Source organism: Hydra vulgaris, chromosome 10 (assembly GCF_038396675.1).
Source record: "Hydra vulgaris chromosome 10, alternate assembly HydraT2T_AEP".
Classification (NCBI taxonomy): Eukaryota; Metazoa; Cnidaria; class Hydrozoa; order Anthoathecata; family Hydridae; genus Hydra; species Hydra vulgaris.
This window is the reverse complement of record NC_088929.1, coordinates 2,029,465-2,046,065: the sequence shown is the minus strand read 5'-3', so window position 1 is coordinate 2,046,065 and position 16,601 is coordinate 2,029,465. Positions and strand designations below refer to the sequence as shown.

Genomic DNA, 16,601 nt, shown 5'->3' with positions numbered 1-16,601 from the left:
AAATAAATATCAATATTTTTCTATACACTACACATAAACCTCTAAATGTATTTTAAAATGTAAATTTAGTTTTTTTGTATAAATATGCAAAAAGATTATAAAAAAAAAAAGTTTAAAAAATTAGCTTTCTGGTTTCACTAATTTACAGTACAACAAATATTTAGTACAACAAATATTAAATTTAAAAAAGATCTTTAATTATTTTATCTAATTTTTTTACCTTATTCACACATTGCATGATTATTATTGTTATTTTAAGCAGCCTAAACAATGCCTCAAGAAGAGTCTCAAGAAAAACCTATTATCACTAAAGAAGAAGTGTTAAGAAATTTAATGAAAGAGTCTTTAATGAAAGTAACAAGTGCATCATTTAAAACACGTAAAACTGTGTTTTTGGAAAAACTTACTAACTGTATTGAAAATGAAGGTATTGCTTACATATTTTTTTATTGTATATATTACAATTATATATATATATATATATATATATATATATATATATATATATATATATATATATATATATATATATATATATATATATATATATATATATATATATCTATGTATATATATATATATCTATATATCTATGTATATATATATATATCTATGTATATATATATATATATATCTATGTATATATATATATATCTATGTATATATATATATATCTATGTATATATATATATATATATATATATCTATGTATATATATTAGGGATATGACTTTTTAATTTTTTTTCAAATAAAATGTTTCCTGTATCATAAATCGATGAACTTTTACCTAAAATCATGAAAAAAGGCCCAAATAGCTTTCTGCAACAAAAAAAGGTCACCCCCAAAATAAAAATTTGATTTACCATTTTTATACATTCATTTTTGACCGATGTTTTAATCTTAAGCTTAATTCTCAGCTTAATTCTATTTATTTCATTATTTTGTTATAAATTTATAAATATAACGCCACACGTTACCATGGCAACGAAACGGCCGAGTGCCGGCAAATACTTGGAATTGTTATGTGATGACGTCATTGTGTTACCACGGTGATATAGACGACTGTAACAGACTGTAGAAGATTATAGAACTTAGTAGAACATTCTGGAAGCTCTAAATAATTATATAAGCGAGCTGCTGTCAGAGCTCAGTGTTGATAATGTGAATAGTTCTATGAAGTACTCTGCGTGTAACTGAGCTAATAAGGAACTACTGTAGCGAACTAAAGACGCTGTAAGTGTACGAAGTATAAGTAGTTGTAGCATTATCATTAGGATACGGACTGGATTATCGAACTGTTATCAACATTGACTGGATTATCGAACTATAATTGGATTACTATACAGTTAAAGTATTTTATTAATTAAACGACTTTATTAAACGGATATTTACGCTCAGCTATCCGTAAAGTCGTAACAATATTATATGATGTCTCACAAGAAAAGTCATACCACAGTAACAAAGAACAAGAAGACTTGGACTAAAAATTTGGTGAGATTTCAAGAGTCACACAGAAGAAGAGGAAGCGTGGCTGTAGAAGAACATTCACTCGATGAAAAATCCAGAATACCACTTCAATTGCAGATCGTAGGAAGATACCAGTTTCTCGGAGCATATGTTAAAGGAAGAAAAGAACGAATAGACCAAATTTCTAAGGAAATTACAAAATTGTGGGACAATAAACTGAATTTTCCACGTGTGTCTGATCAAGTGATAAGAGCAAAGCTTATGAAGGTGCTGAAGGTCTATGATGAATGTGTCAAGCGTGGAAAATATGATGTTCTCAATGCATTATTTGACATCACGAAAGTGAATGGCCAGTGGTTATCCTCGGAAGATAAATGTCTATACCACCTACAAAAAGAAAGTAAAGGACAGGTGGGGTACTCAACAGGACAAGTGGCAAGTAAAGAAACCATTCACCCTTCCAAGAGAAGGAAAGTCCAGTCTGGAACAGCAATACCTTCCACATCACAAGTCCTGTCTACCACAGACAGTGGTACTGAATCTGAAAACTGCAAAAGTAAGAGTGAAGATGATGAAGGCGACGACGGTGATAAAGACGATGATGAGGACACTCAGAAAAAAACTAGAAAGCACTACAAAAGTAAATTTGCTGTAAGTATGGTTACATCAAGTGGAGTTTCCACAAAGAAAGCTGCTAAAATATGCAATGTATTATCACAACAAGGTATTGATATTCCAACTCCAAGTCAATCAGCAATTTACAAGTCCATATTCAAAGAGGCAGGTAAATTAAAAAAAGAAATGATACAACAACTTAAAATGGAACAGTGGTCCTTACACTTTGACGGCAAACGAATAGATGATAAGGAATATCAGGTAGTTGTACTTCAGAATCAAAGAACTGACGTGAAACTTGATGCACTGCGTTTAAAAGATGGCAAAGCTGAAACTGTTGCTGAAAAAATTGCCAAACTTATTGATGAATACAATTTGTGGAATTCAATTAAGATGATCATTACTGATACAACAAACGTCAATACTGGGAAGAGAAATGGAGTTGTTGTGAAGTTGCAACGTATGTTTAAATTAAAGGGTGTCACAATACCACAATTTATCGGTTGTCAGCATCACGTACTAGACAGGATTCTCCGTCTGGTGATGGACGAAGAACTTGGGGGTGATACCAAATCTCCAAACATTGAATACCCATTTGTGTCTGAACTGTTGAATAAGTATGATGAACTGAAGGATAAGTTTGTGAATGGAACTGTAAAAATTCTTGATAAATCAGGGTGGAGAGACGATATGAAGTTTTTGTACCATTTAACAAGAGTGTTTAGGTTCTATGAAGAACAAAGAAACTTCCCTCTGATTCACTTTCAGAACATTCCTAATATGAGCCATGCCAGATGGAGCTCAAGAGCCATTCTCGCCATTCTGGCGTTCATTCTTATGCCTGAAGCGAGAAAGAATTTGGAGAAGGTTTGCAGGTTCATTTCATATGAGTGGGCAGAACATTGGTTTAGTAGTCAAAAGTACAATGACAATGACTTCAAGAATTTATCTGATGTATTGAAGCCTTACAAAAAGGCATTGCAGTCATTCAAAAATCACTGGAAGAAAGAGCCATCCGTCATCGACATACCACGAAGTAATCAGATAGCTGAACGTGCAATCAAGGTGATGCAAGACCTGTATGCTTCCTGCAGAAAGAAAGACAAACTGCAACTTCGATTCATTCTAAGTAATAAGCGCTAGACTCTTTATGAGACGTGAGCATCATGTGACCCATGTACTAAACACAGTAGGCCTATAGACACAGACAGTTATGTATATTGTTGTACTAGACGCTTTGATACTGTTAATTTTGTAATACTTGTATAATTATATTTTTTTTTTTTTTTTTTTTTTTTTTGTTATTCACCTCCTCAAGGCCGATAAAGCCACTACAGATGAGGAGGTTACTTAATAGTGGTTATAACCCTCTCTCAACTCTATAACTCCGAAACACAAGCCTTGACCAACAAGGCTGCTGCGCGGAGAAACAAGTTGAGCGCGGTACTACCAGGGACGTGGTGGGGATCGAACTCGGAACCTCCCGCTTATTAAGCGAGCGCTTTACCACTACACCACTACCGCACATATATCACATAATGTTTTTTGTTATATCACAGTACATGTTGCATAAATAAATAAAATAACAACAGGAGTATGACTCTTACAACATCTTCAGCCTTTAATATTCATTTACTGTACAAAAGTGTACCTATTGAAAATTCGATTTTTTGGTTTTGGGGTGACCTTTTTTCAAAATATGTCAAAATGAAACATCTATTCGTTCTTTTTACATAAAAGTTCATTGAATTACGATACAGGCCTAGTAGGTTGCAAAAAATTCATATCCCTAATATATATATATATATATCTATGTATATATATATCTATATATATCTATGTATATATATATCTATATATATCTATGTATATATATATATATATCTATGTATATATATATATATATATATATATATATATATATATATATATATATATATATATATATATATATATATATATATATATATATATATGTATATATATATATATATATATATATATATATATATATATATATATATATATATATATATATATATATATATATATATATATATATATATATATATATATATATATATATATAGATCTATAGTTTGTTGGCTTTGGGAAGAGCGGAAGGAAAAAAGTGATTCTTACGCCAACATATACGTCACTTTTAATTACTTTTAACTTTCGTCCAACATTTCCGTGTTGGACGAAAGTAAAAACCATTAATTTAATTACAAATTAATCGTTTTTTAAAAAAACCACAAAAACGCAAATTTAATTGACCAGAATGTTTTTAAAAACATTCTGAATGTTTTTAAAACATTCTGAATGTTTTTAAAACATTTTGAATGTTTTTAACAATATAAACAATGTTTTTATTTTAATTTTTTTTAATAAAATGTTTTTATTTTTATTTTTTTTAATAAAATGTTTTTATTTTTATTTTTTTTTAATGTAAATCATGCGCGGAGTGTTGCTACATCGACTATCTTATAGCCTGACTCGCAAGGCACTGCTGCTACATCGACTGACAAATAGCCTGACTCGCAAGGGAGTGCTGCTACATCGACTGACAAATAGCCTGACCCGCAAGGGAGTGCTGCTACATCGACTGAGGGTTTGATTGGGGCAGGCAGTCTATCATTATTAAAAAAAAAAATTCCGGTCTTGCATTTTAATTTTTACTTTTTGTCAACAAAATATGGAAAAAACTTTCGGACAACATCTAAGGGTTCTATATATATATATATATATATATATATATATATATATATATATATATATATATATATATATATATATATATATATATATATATATACAACCCTCGGAATTAGGAAAATTGAGGCAATAATTTGCTGATATATATATATATATATATATATATATATATATACACAACCCTCGGAATTAGGAAAATTGAGGCAATAATTTGCTGACCTCAATCTTTTAGAGGTCGGCAAAAAAAAATTTGATACAAAGGTCTTACCATAAAACATCGAAACAAGGTTGGCAATTTTCGCTGACCTCAAACACTCTTCAATTTTTGCTAAACTTTTATAAAGTGCTAAATAAGTGGTTTCAATATTTCACAACTCTAGAAAACACTTTGACCTTTCCAACTATCCTACAATTAGTCTTTACTCTGCTGTTATTTGCTTTATATAAAGGTTTTGAGGTTACTAAATATTTCTAACTGCAGTAGTAAAGTTATTCTTGAAGGCCTACACTCTTCTTTATTTCAAATAGCTTTAAGGGTACCACAAGGTTCTACCTTTGCTCATGTATTGTTTCTTATCTAAAATAACAATCTTTATGAAATCTAAAGTGGCACTATTTGATGACGACTCAACTTTATACTCTAGTCTTGACAATAAATCTTCACTTTTTAATTGCTTAGAACAAGCAGCCGATTTTAAATCTGATCACTCTTCTGTTACAGCCTAAGGCTTGCAGTGGCTTATGGATTTAAATTCTGGACTTTAAACCCACAGTTTTTGTTAGACAATGAAACTCGTTTATTCGCTACAAAAAAGTATTGCAATATTCTTGGCATTCCTATATTGACGAATAACAACCCTCTTATTCTCAGACAAATTCTAAAAGTACATAGTAAATGTAATTAAACGTGCTTTATCAGACAAGCCTGAGCCACTTTCCCATTGTTGGAAGGTTGCATTTCTTTCTTTTTTCTACAAATACAATCATAGTCAATGCTCAAACGAGCTATCATCTCTATAACGATAAACCAACTCATTCTTGCTTGGCTTTTTATTCAACAAGTTGCATTCTTTTACTGTATCTATCCCTTTATGCTATAAAAACTTTTATTAATCCAGTTTTTTTGTTGAACATCAAAAAATCCTTGAAACTCTCACCCATCTTCATTTTTCCTTTTTTATACAACACAACTTTTTAAGTCTTCAGTTATACGTTTCATTGTATTTTGACTTGTTCTCTATTTTAAAGTAACTCATAACTTAATAGTGGTTGCTTGCAATCTTGTTGGAATTAAATTAAATTTTAAAAATATATAAATATATGTCAGTATTTAATAAATAGTAAATGTAAGCATAAATTATAGTATATTAAGTATTATGAATTTTCTTCTAGCCCCTGCTATCAACCCTTGCTGAACCTTATAATTTTGCCGGGGCCGAGTTTGCAAAAAGTCTCATTTTTAGCTGGGCTGGTGCCCGGTCACTTACTATATATATATATATATATATATATATATATATATATATATATATATATATATATATATATATATATATATATATATATATATATATATATATATATATATATATATATATAAATATATATATATATATATATATATATATATATATATATATATATATATCCAATATCTGGCACTAGTCCAGTAAAAAGTAGCATTTATCAGTCATTTTGTGCGCATTGATTTCATAATCATTTTAATGGTTCGAAAATTATTAGTAAATTCAGTATATTATATAAACTTCATGTTTTGAACTTTTAATTTTTTATACAAAACAGAAAGTTAAGTTGAACATGCAGTTACATTAATAAAATAAATTATTTTTTGAACTGATTTATTATTTAAAAGATGTCAAAGCTTTAAATTTTTTTTAATTAAGCGGCTCAGTTTTTGTCATTTATGTTAAAATGTTACAAGTAATTATTTTTACTTTAAAATTATATTTTAGTATTTATTTAATTTTTGTCCGATAATTTTTTATAAATTTTAAACAAATTGTTCAGTTTTTAAAACCATTATTAAATTTGTTTTAATAAAATTTTAATGTAATAGTTATTTTAATGCTTACAGAAACCTGTACATTCCATTTTTTTAAAATTTAAGTTATGTTACATAATGTTTGTTTTTTGCGCTAAAAGTTTTTTGCTACTAAAAGTGTTTATAAAATCAATTATAGCAAAAGTTTGAAAAGATTTATCATAAAAAATGCATATATAAATGAAATAACCTTTATTTATATAAATATTTATAATTTAATATTTATATAAATGAAACCTAATATTCTTTGAAACTTTAAATAAGATAACTTTGTTGTAAACAATAATTAAAAGTAATTTGTTACTTACTTAACAAAGTAATTAGTAAATTTTTATATATTATAAATATATTAATTACATAAACATAATTTATGTAATTAATATATTTATAATTTATAAAAATTTACTAATTACTTTGTTAAGTAAGTAAATATGTATATACTATATTTTATAATGAATTTCTTGACATATTAGTGTTATTTTAAGTAAAATTTTTTTGTTGTTATTTGTTTAGGTTTTCAAGATGCACATTTAAAAGGAATTGTAAAGATTATAAAGCTAACAATATGGCGGTACAGGTATGTCAATAATTATTATTCATGTGGTGGGTTATATTCTTGGAAGAAATAAAAGATAATTTCATATTTAATAAATGTTAAATTAAACTTGTTTCATTCTCAGCAATCTTCTCAAGCTTTTTTTTTTCTCGTTCAATGAAGTGCAATTCCATGTGAAAGCATCCAATTTTTTTATAAAATGCAACCCTAAAATCTAAGATTTTGCTAATTTTTACACCACTCAAAGATTTTTATAAGTTATGAACCTTTTATAAAATTTTATCACCTAATTTTCTTATAAACTGTTTTTTTAATTATTATTTATATTAATTATAGCTTACAATTTTTTAAAGCCAATTCCAAACGGTTTCCATGGTATGACTCTTCAAACTTTGCCTTGAACCAACCAAAACCACCATTTTGAGAAATGGTTTTGGTTATTGTTTCTGTTCTTTGTGCAATGTAAAGCTGAAAATGTGTACACTTACATATTTTGAGCAAAAGAATCCAATAAAACAACTAAAATATTTAAAAATTAACACAACTGTAATTTTGATCTTTGTCGCAATTTTACTGGGGCAAGTTTAATTACAAAAATGCAGATGTAGCTCAATTTTTTTTCAGATGTCCTGAATAGTTGAGTTAGAAATATTACAAAGAGTTGGATTGTGGTCTTTTCTTAAACAGAAAAAAACAATAGTCAAATTTACTTAAATTTGTTTCTTAAAAAACATGAATTATAAAAATTGAAAGGAAAAAAAGGTGGTACTCTTAAGTGCTTAATACACAGCAGTTATACATCATCATTATAGTTATCATCAGTTGGTAACTTTATAAATTCCGATCCTAAATTTCAAAACTTTATTAAAATTTTAACGTGGGTTAGTTGAATTAAAAAATGCAGATGTAAAGGCTCTTTTTTTTTTTTTAAGTTAAATTTTTTTTTTTTAATTGTCTTGAATAATTATATGAATAGGATTGTGGTCTTTTCCAGAGTTTTTAACGATGCCAAAAGAAGCTTGGCCAAGGCCAAAAGTTACGAGGACAGGGGCAAGGCCAAGGTCTACGCAAACATTTTCAAACCAAAGACTTAAATTTTTGCCTTTATGTTAAGACCAATTATTAACAAAACTGTAGGTAACAATTGCTGTGACAATAAAACCAAATTTTGTAAAAATAAACCAAGGTTATGCACAGAATTCTTGTAGATATATATGAAAGCCAAAAACAAAAATACATAAAAATAAAGAATGAAAACTTTTAATTCTTTAATTTTATATATTTTATTTTTAAGGCCAAGGCGGAAACAATCAAGCCAAGGCCAAAATTTTCAAGGCTAAGACTAAGGCAAAGCCCTTAATTTTTGGCCTTATGGCAAGGCAAGGCCAAAGACTATCAGCTTTGGTATTTTCTTAAGACAAATAAAAAACATTGTCAAATATATATCATTAGTATATAATTTTAATGAGGAAATTTAAAATCATAATTTGACTTTTTTATTTAATGTTTCTAAGAATTTTATTAAATTTCTATTACTAAACTAAACAAGTTTTAATTAATTGTTATGAAAAATAAACATTTGCTTTTTTATTGACCAGTGACCAACATTTGAATGAGACAATTATTGGTTAAAAACATCAATATTTTAATAAAATTGTTTACCATCAATTTCTACCATCAATTTCATTATTTTATGAATTCACAGTCAGAATGTAATAATCATTAATATATCATAACAGATATAAACAATCTTTGTTTTTTTACTTAAAAGTATTTTAAAGAAGATACTTCTCACAGCAATAGGCAAGGGACTTCCAGTTAGGCAACATACTGCAATAGTGGTAAGTGTTAATTCTGTGGTAATTCTGGAGGTGATATTTCTAATTTTGTGCTATCTTTTTCAATTGAATTTAGAGTTGTGGAGGAAGTTGTCAATATAGGAAGAGAAACGGTTATAAAACATACTGGTCACATAATCAAACAAAATGAAGCCAAATAAACTTGTTAAACTCTTTCAATCAATAGATAAATCAAGATTTTGTTCACATGTTATAAATGAGGGGAGATAGAAAAGGAAAGGTGGAAGGGGGGGGGGAGGAAGGGTTAATCAACAGGAGGGTTTATATTTTATAATTTTTATGACCTGAATGGTGTCAGAAATTGCAAAATAATAAATAAAAGTTATTTTTTGTTTTTAGTTTAGAGATACAGTTTCTTTTTTCACAAGTAAAATCAAGAATGTGGATTCCCAAAAGGACTCCGGCTTTATGTCTCTATTTTTTCCTGGTCTCTGGTGTTCAGAAGCTCTAAACATGTTGGTTGACTCTACAAAAAAAATTCATAAGATTAAATAACTTGAAAGTTATTGTTTTTTGGCCTGGAGTCCTTGCTGCCATTATACCCAAGACTGCGGGTTCAAAAACTAAAAGTTTAATCCCATTAGAAGTTCATAAGCTTTTTTATATTTTTAGAGCTCCTGGTTACTAAAAACTAGGAAGTCTTTTTGTGACTTTTCAAACCAAAGTTCTTTTTGGAACTTTGCATCCCTGAATAAAATTTAGTAAACAGGGGGAAGGGGTTTTAATAAGCTCAGAGTGGGTGGGAAAATTTTTGAAAATTATTAAACATCAACTGCTGTGTATTAAGCACTCAAGAGTACCAACTTTTTTTTCCTTCCTTTATTTATAATTCCTGTTTTTTAAGTAACAAATTTAAGTAAATTTGATGATGTTTTTTTTTCTGTTTAAGAAAAGACAATCCAATTCTTTGTAATAACTCTAACTAAACTATTCAGGACATCTAAAAAAAAATTGAGCTACATCTGCATTTTTGTAATTAAACTTGCCCCAGTAAAATTGCAATAAAGGTCAATATTACAGGTGTTGTGTTAATTTTTAAACATTTTAAGTTGTTTTATTGGATTCTTTGGCTCAAACTATGTAAGTGTACACATTTTCAGCTTTCCATTGCACACAGAACAGAAACAATAACCAAAACCATTTTTCAAAATGGTGGACTTTGTTGGTTCAAAGCAAAGTTTGAAGAGTGATATCGTTGAAACCATTTAAAATTAGATGATAAAATTTTAGAAATGTTCATAACTTATTAAAATTTTTGAGTGGTGTAAAAAACAACAAAATTTGAGACTTAGGGTTGCATGATCTGAATGTTTTCACATGGAATTACCCTCATGTCTTTTTATGTGGCAGAGATAAAACAAGAATGAAAGAGAATGAATGATTTTGATACTTTGATCTATTTTAATTGCGTACTTCTCTTAATTAAATACTCCTATTTTAATTGCGTAGTTCTCTTTTAAATATATTTTTAAAAAGTTCAAACATCTTCTTTTGTATGTATTATCATTTTTATATTATAAATGTAAAAAAAGGGTTTTTAAATACTTGAGAGTTTTAAAACTTGGAGTTTTTAAATACTTAAGAAACTATTTTGAACTTTTTTACATAGATATTCATATTTTTGTTGATCTAATTTTATATTATAATTCTTATCATTAAATTATTTTTATGAATAAATTTTAAATAAATGTATAGTGATTTAGAATTGCATTAAATATAGTATTTAAGGCTTTAAAACATTGTCAGGTATAGTTAATAAAAATAATAATTAAAAATAACTTTTTTATAAATTGTTAGCTCAATAGCTTATAAGAAAGTTGGTTGGCTCACCTATTATGGTTAAATATAATATTTTAAAAGAACTTTTGCTGCAATATGCTTTTTTAGAATTAATTTAATTAAGCAATATAGAGATTTTTGGGGCAGAGTGAAATTTGTTTACCGCACGAGGGTAGCAATTAAATTTAAGCGGTGAATTGAATTATCTATTAAATTATGTAATTGTATATTAAATTAAAAAAAAAATAATTTTTGTTTTTATAAATTTTGTTTTGTTAATTTTACATTATTAATAATAATCTCAATTAACTATGCATGGCAATAAATGAAAATTATTTGTTGCATTAAGTGACAAGAAGTAATCAATAAGTGGTAGTTATCAATCGAATTCCTTTTTTAACGTCATAAATTAACATTTTATCTTGATATTTTACTTCTCTCTATGAATTTTTTCTTAATTTAAGTAAACTCAGAGATCTAAAAATTTTAATTTTTCATATTTAACGAAGTCCTTATTTTAATTAGGGACAAAAAGTCACGATATTTGGTGGTTTCATTTGTTCAGAAAGTTCTCGCAAAATATGGTTTGTTTTATTTATTTAGTTCTTGATATTATTTGATGTTATTTTTTCAAATTACTTCCCTAGGGCTATATAAAGGGGCTATGGTTGACCACCCTTCAGGCTATAGAAAAGGAAGGGGGGCCACAGTTGGCCACTATTGAGGTGGCTACATTTTTTTAATTTTATTATTTTTGAAACTCTTTCAACCTTAAACTCAAAACATGAAATTTATTAAACACTTGTTATTTGCCACTTGTTAAACATGGCCAAAGTTCCACTCTTAGTCTACTACCACATAGTTAAATTAACTTAAAAAAGTATATATATATATCTGTTAACACTATGAAAACTTAATTGAAACTGGTTTTATATCATTAGTTTACAATAACTTTGAGGTTCTTTTTTTTCTACTTAATAAAGAATAAATTGGTTATAAAAATACCAAAGAAATATTATCAAAACAAAATAATGTCAAAAACAAAGCAAAGGTGTTAACCTTTTCATAACCTGATTAAATAAACCTGCAAAAATAAAAGTATAATGACTATTATATTTATAAACATAATGGTAATAAGTTAATGATTGGTATTAATAGTGTCACGTGTATAGAAACCTAATCTTTTGATCAGGTTTCCATATAAGTAAAGAGTAACTTTTCTTTGAAGTGTTAACTTGTATTACCTTGTGTTTTAAACATTTTGAAGTGTTAAATTGTATCTTTGAAGTTACTTTTCATATAAAAACTTTAAAGTAGGGCTTGGCAATAACCAGAAAATTTCAAAAAAATGTTTTTCAGTTTTTTTAAATTGTAAATCTGGGTAACTGGTTTATTTATTATAAAATTAAAATAAAATTATTATAAAATTACTGCTGTATAAATCTCAATGTAACCTATAGAATTGATATACTGGATATAATAAGATCTGTAAACAAAAGAAAATCTTTTTATTACTAAGCTGAAAAAATTTAATTTTTTTAAATTATTAAACATTAATTTTTATCAATATACAGTGACATATCTTTTTTTATTCATTATTGATTTAGTTTGAATATAATAAACATTTTTTCTTTTAAGACTCTTTTTCCTTTTCTAATCCTATTCATAATCTTATACTAGTCCTAACTGAATATACTGTTCTCAACTGAAAGTTACTGTTCTCAACTAAAAGTTACTGTTCTCAACTGAAAATTATGTGATCACGTGCACAATTTTGTAAAATTATGCATGTGATCACATGCACAATTTTACAAAAGGGTTCAAAGGGTGGGTATTTACTTTTTACAAGTTTATGTACGCACATACATTTACATACATACACATTTTAAAGTTAATTGTTATTATTACTTTTTAATTAGGAGTCAATTTTGGTAAGCTACTTTTAACTGAAGTTCAACCTCAAGCTGTTGGACTTGCAAAGTCTAATTCAAGGTAAAAATAAATTTCCTTTTTTCCTTTCATATTTTCATTGTTTTTTAAACCTATTTTTCTACATATTGTTGGTATACAAAGGAAATGCACAAAGTCCAAAAACATCATTTTGAGACAATGAACAAATAAGTTTATGCGTAATAGTTAAAATAATAAGTTTTTGTGTAATTGTTGAAATAAAAAATCTTAATAGCTCACAAATAATTGATTTATTTATTTAATTATTTGTGTAATAGTTGAAATAAAAAATCTTAATAGCTCACAAATAATTGATTTATTAAATTTGTGTGGTATATCAAACAATAGAGAATTACTAAAATACTAAATAGTGAAAAAAAATACTAAATAGTGGTATAAATAACTCCATATTATCGAAAATGAACTTCATGCATTTCCTTTGTATACCGACGATATTTAAGTTGAATAATTTGATCTAAATATATGTTTTATGTTTATCTCAAAAAAGCCACCAGGCATTAAACAATTGCCTGGCATAAACCATTAACTGAGATTAGTCTGAATTGTTTTTGCACGCAATGAAATAAACTGTCCGAATTATTTTAGTACACATGTGAAATTAACTGACATTTTATGTCTAAAAAATTGCATAAATGATAAAGTAATTTTTTTAAAATTGAATTCACCTCTCCAAGGCTCCAAAGGTAGTTTCTTCAGCAGGATCATCAGGAAGCTTCCTAGTGACCCTGCTGAAGGTATACATGCATACATACATACATACATACACACATACACACACATACACACACATACACACATACACACATACATACATACATACATACATACATACATACATACATACATACATACATACATACATACATACATACATACATACATACATACATACATACATATATTTATGTATATGTATGTGTGTGTATAAATACTCACATGTTTTATATATATTTATTTTAGTTATGCTGGTGCATCAGCTGCAGTATTTTTACTTTCTTGGTGTAATGAGGTTTCAAAAAGTATCAATGTAAATCAAGAAGATTTCCATCTTTTAGTTGAGGTTCAGATTTTGGCTTATAGCGCAGTTTGTAAACATCATTCAAGAAGAGCGCAAAGAATTTCAAACACAGCTAAAAAAATTCTTATGCAGGATAAGGTTTGTTGTTGTTGTAATTAAGTTTATTGTTTTTTTTTATTAATTTATTTTCTATAATATTTTCAATTAATTCAATTTTATAATAAAACTCTGAAGTAAATATTAAAGATAAAGACTTTACATAGAAATATAAGCAGACAAAAAATATACATAATTAACCAATGAAAATGACTTGGTAAATAGCCAATCAGTATATTTAAAAATAAAATCAACTGTCTTTTTAATTAAATATATAAGTTAGTTGTATAATGGGATCTAAAGCAGTAAGAATTTATGCTATACAAAATCTTTGGATCATAAAGTGCAAAAACAAGCTGTGTTCATATTAAAGAGAACAATTTAAAAAAATGTTTAGGCTGAATTTTTTTGATTAAAACAAAATAATAAACACATACCAAGAAAAACTAACTTTGTAGATTTTATCCAATTTGGCATTCTCTATTCAGGGGCTAATTATATAAAGTGGTCTAGCCCGGTTAGCACTTAAACGAGATCTTGGTATGTTTAATATTTACCTATAAAAATTAAACATTGTCAACATGAGAAACATGCCAGCCCGGATAACTAAGATTTTGCCTAGTTTCAGTGGGATGCCACTCAGGTGAGACAATTTTTTTTCCATATAAACACGAACAAGTAAGCCAGCCCGGCCTATGAATGTAGCTGATTAGATAAAATAAATTACGCTAATCCTTATATCTAATCAAAAACATTCTTAATTGTTTTCAAAACAACTAATTAAATAAAAATAAAAATGCTTAATTCAAATTTAAATAAAAATTCCAATGTAAGCATGTATTTTTTAATATTATTATTTTTTTAGTCAGCCTGGCTAATTGAGCTGGCCTGCTTCATATAAACAGCCCCTAAGTGTGGTTATCAAGTCTTTAAAATATATGCGCTTTTTTTGATGCAATCTACAGACTTTATAATTTATTCAAGTGTGTTTAATTCCAAAAAGTTTTAGCATATGACATCATTGTAAAGTTTTGATAAGAAATCTAGAAGTCCTTTAATTTTTACTTCATTATTTACTAAACATAAGTTTAGTAAATATTGAAGAGAAAACACGTAAGTGATTTTTTTTCAAGATTTAAACAGATTGATTTAAATAATAAATTTATTATTTGACATTTTCAAACATTTAGATAAATAATATTGAAGATGAAAATGAACATTTAATTATCAATCGATGAATATTATTAAACATTTAAATAAATATTTTTTACATTATGTTCGCATATTTTAAAACATTTAAAATAATTTTTTTGAATCAATACTTGTAAATAATTGAGTGTTTCTTAAAACAAACTTTGTTAACTTTTTTTAATATTTCCAGTTTTTATTATAATTGTAAAGGACTTTTATGTTTATTAAACATTTTTGTCTTTATTTTTGTATTTGGGAAAACAAAATAAATAATATAATAATAAAAGTATAAATATATGACATATAATAAAGTATGAAAATATAAATTTAAGTTTTATTTGTTTTACATATTTAGAAACCTGAGATATTTTTAAAGTATATTGAAGTAATATTGAACAATAGCAAGTTTGAGGTTTGTTTGTTTGTTTTTTATAATTATTAAAAGATGTATTTGATGAAAAAGATATCTTTTTTTTTTTGTGTAATTTACCTCCCCAAGGAGGTAAATTACACAAAAGTAGCTGCGCGGAGAAACAAGTTGAGTGCAGTACTACCAGGGATGTGGTGGGAATCAAACTTGGAACCTATCGCTTATAAAGCGATCGCTCTACCACTACACCACTACCGCATTTGTGGCACATTAAGACAACATTTGTGGCAGCATAATGTGGCAGGAAAATTTTTTCATTAATCATTTACATTACAATAGTTTACATAATAGATATAAATACTTTTTAAAATCACAATGGTTATGAAAGATTCAATATGTTTTTATCTGATTTTATTTAGACTGAATCTATGTCATTTATTGGATTGATTTTTCAGTATTTGACTTCTCATAAAGCTATTTCATTGGTTGATGACTCAATAAAGGTTGTTTTATAAAAAAAACTTTTAAGAAAAAATCTTTTGCGAATTCGTTTTAAAGTCTATATTTTTAACTTTAAGTTTCGTTTTTATTTATCATCTTTAGTTGTATGTTGTAATTAATTAGGGTAAAACATGAAATTAAGTGAACTTTTTTTTAATTGGTTTTATATACTATTTTTATAGCTATTTATTATAGTAAAATAAAATTTTATAAAATTATTTTTACTTTAACTAGCTGTATGTTACTGTATTTTATATTTTACACAATTTATATTTAAATTTATTCTTATTTATTGTCATTTTTTTTTAGAAAAAACTTCTTGGTTTGTTTATTCGCAACTGTATTCAGACGAAAATCGCTGCACCAAAACATTCACTAGTAATCTTTTTTTTTTATTATAA

At 26.9% G+C, this 16,601-nt stretch overlaps 1 protein-coding gene across 1 annotated transcript in view; it reads left to right on the top strand.

Moving 5' to 3' along the window:
- The first annotated feature begins 238 nt into the window (after positions 1 to 238).
- LOC100204855 (stalled ribosome sensor GCN1) overlaps positions 239 to 16,601 on the top strand; it is a 78,365-nt gene continuing 62,002 nt past the window's right edge. The window contains exons 1-8 of the mRNA XM_065807054.1: positions 239 to 427; positions 7,373 to 7,436; positions 11,579 to 11,637; positions 12,973 to 13,045; positions 13,985 to 14,180; positions 15,685 to 15,741; positions 16,119 to 16,202; positions 16,510 to 16,578. Coding sequence (XP_065663126.1) covers positions 271 to 427; positions 7,373 to 7,436; positions 11,579 to 11,637; positions 12,973 to 13,045; positions 13,985 to 14,180; positions 15,685 to 15,741; positions 16,119 to 16,202; positions 16,510 to 16,578 — 759 coding nt within the window. The 5' untranslated portion in view covers positions 239 to 270. The remainder of the gene's footprint in view (positions 428 to 7,372; positions 7,437 to 11,578; positions 11,638 to 12,972; positions 13,046 to 13,984; positions 14,181 to 15,684; positions 15,742 to 16,118; positions 16,203 to 16,509; positions 16,579 to 16,601) is intronic.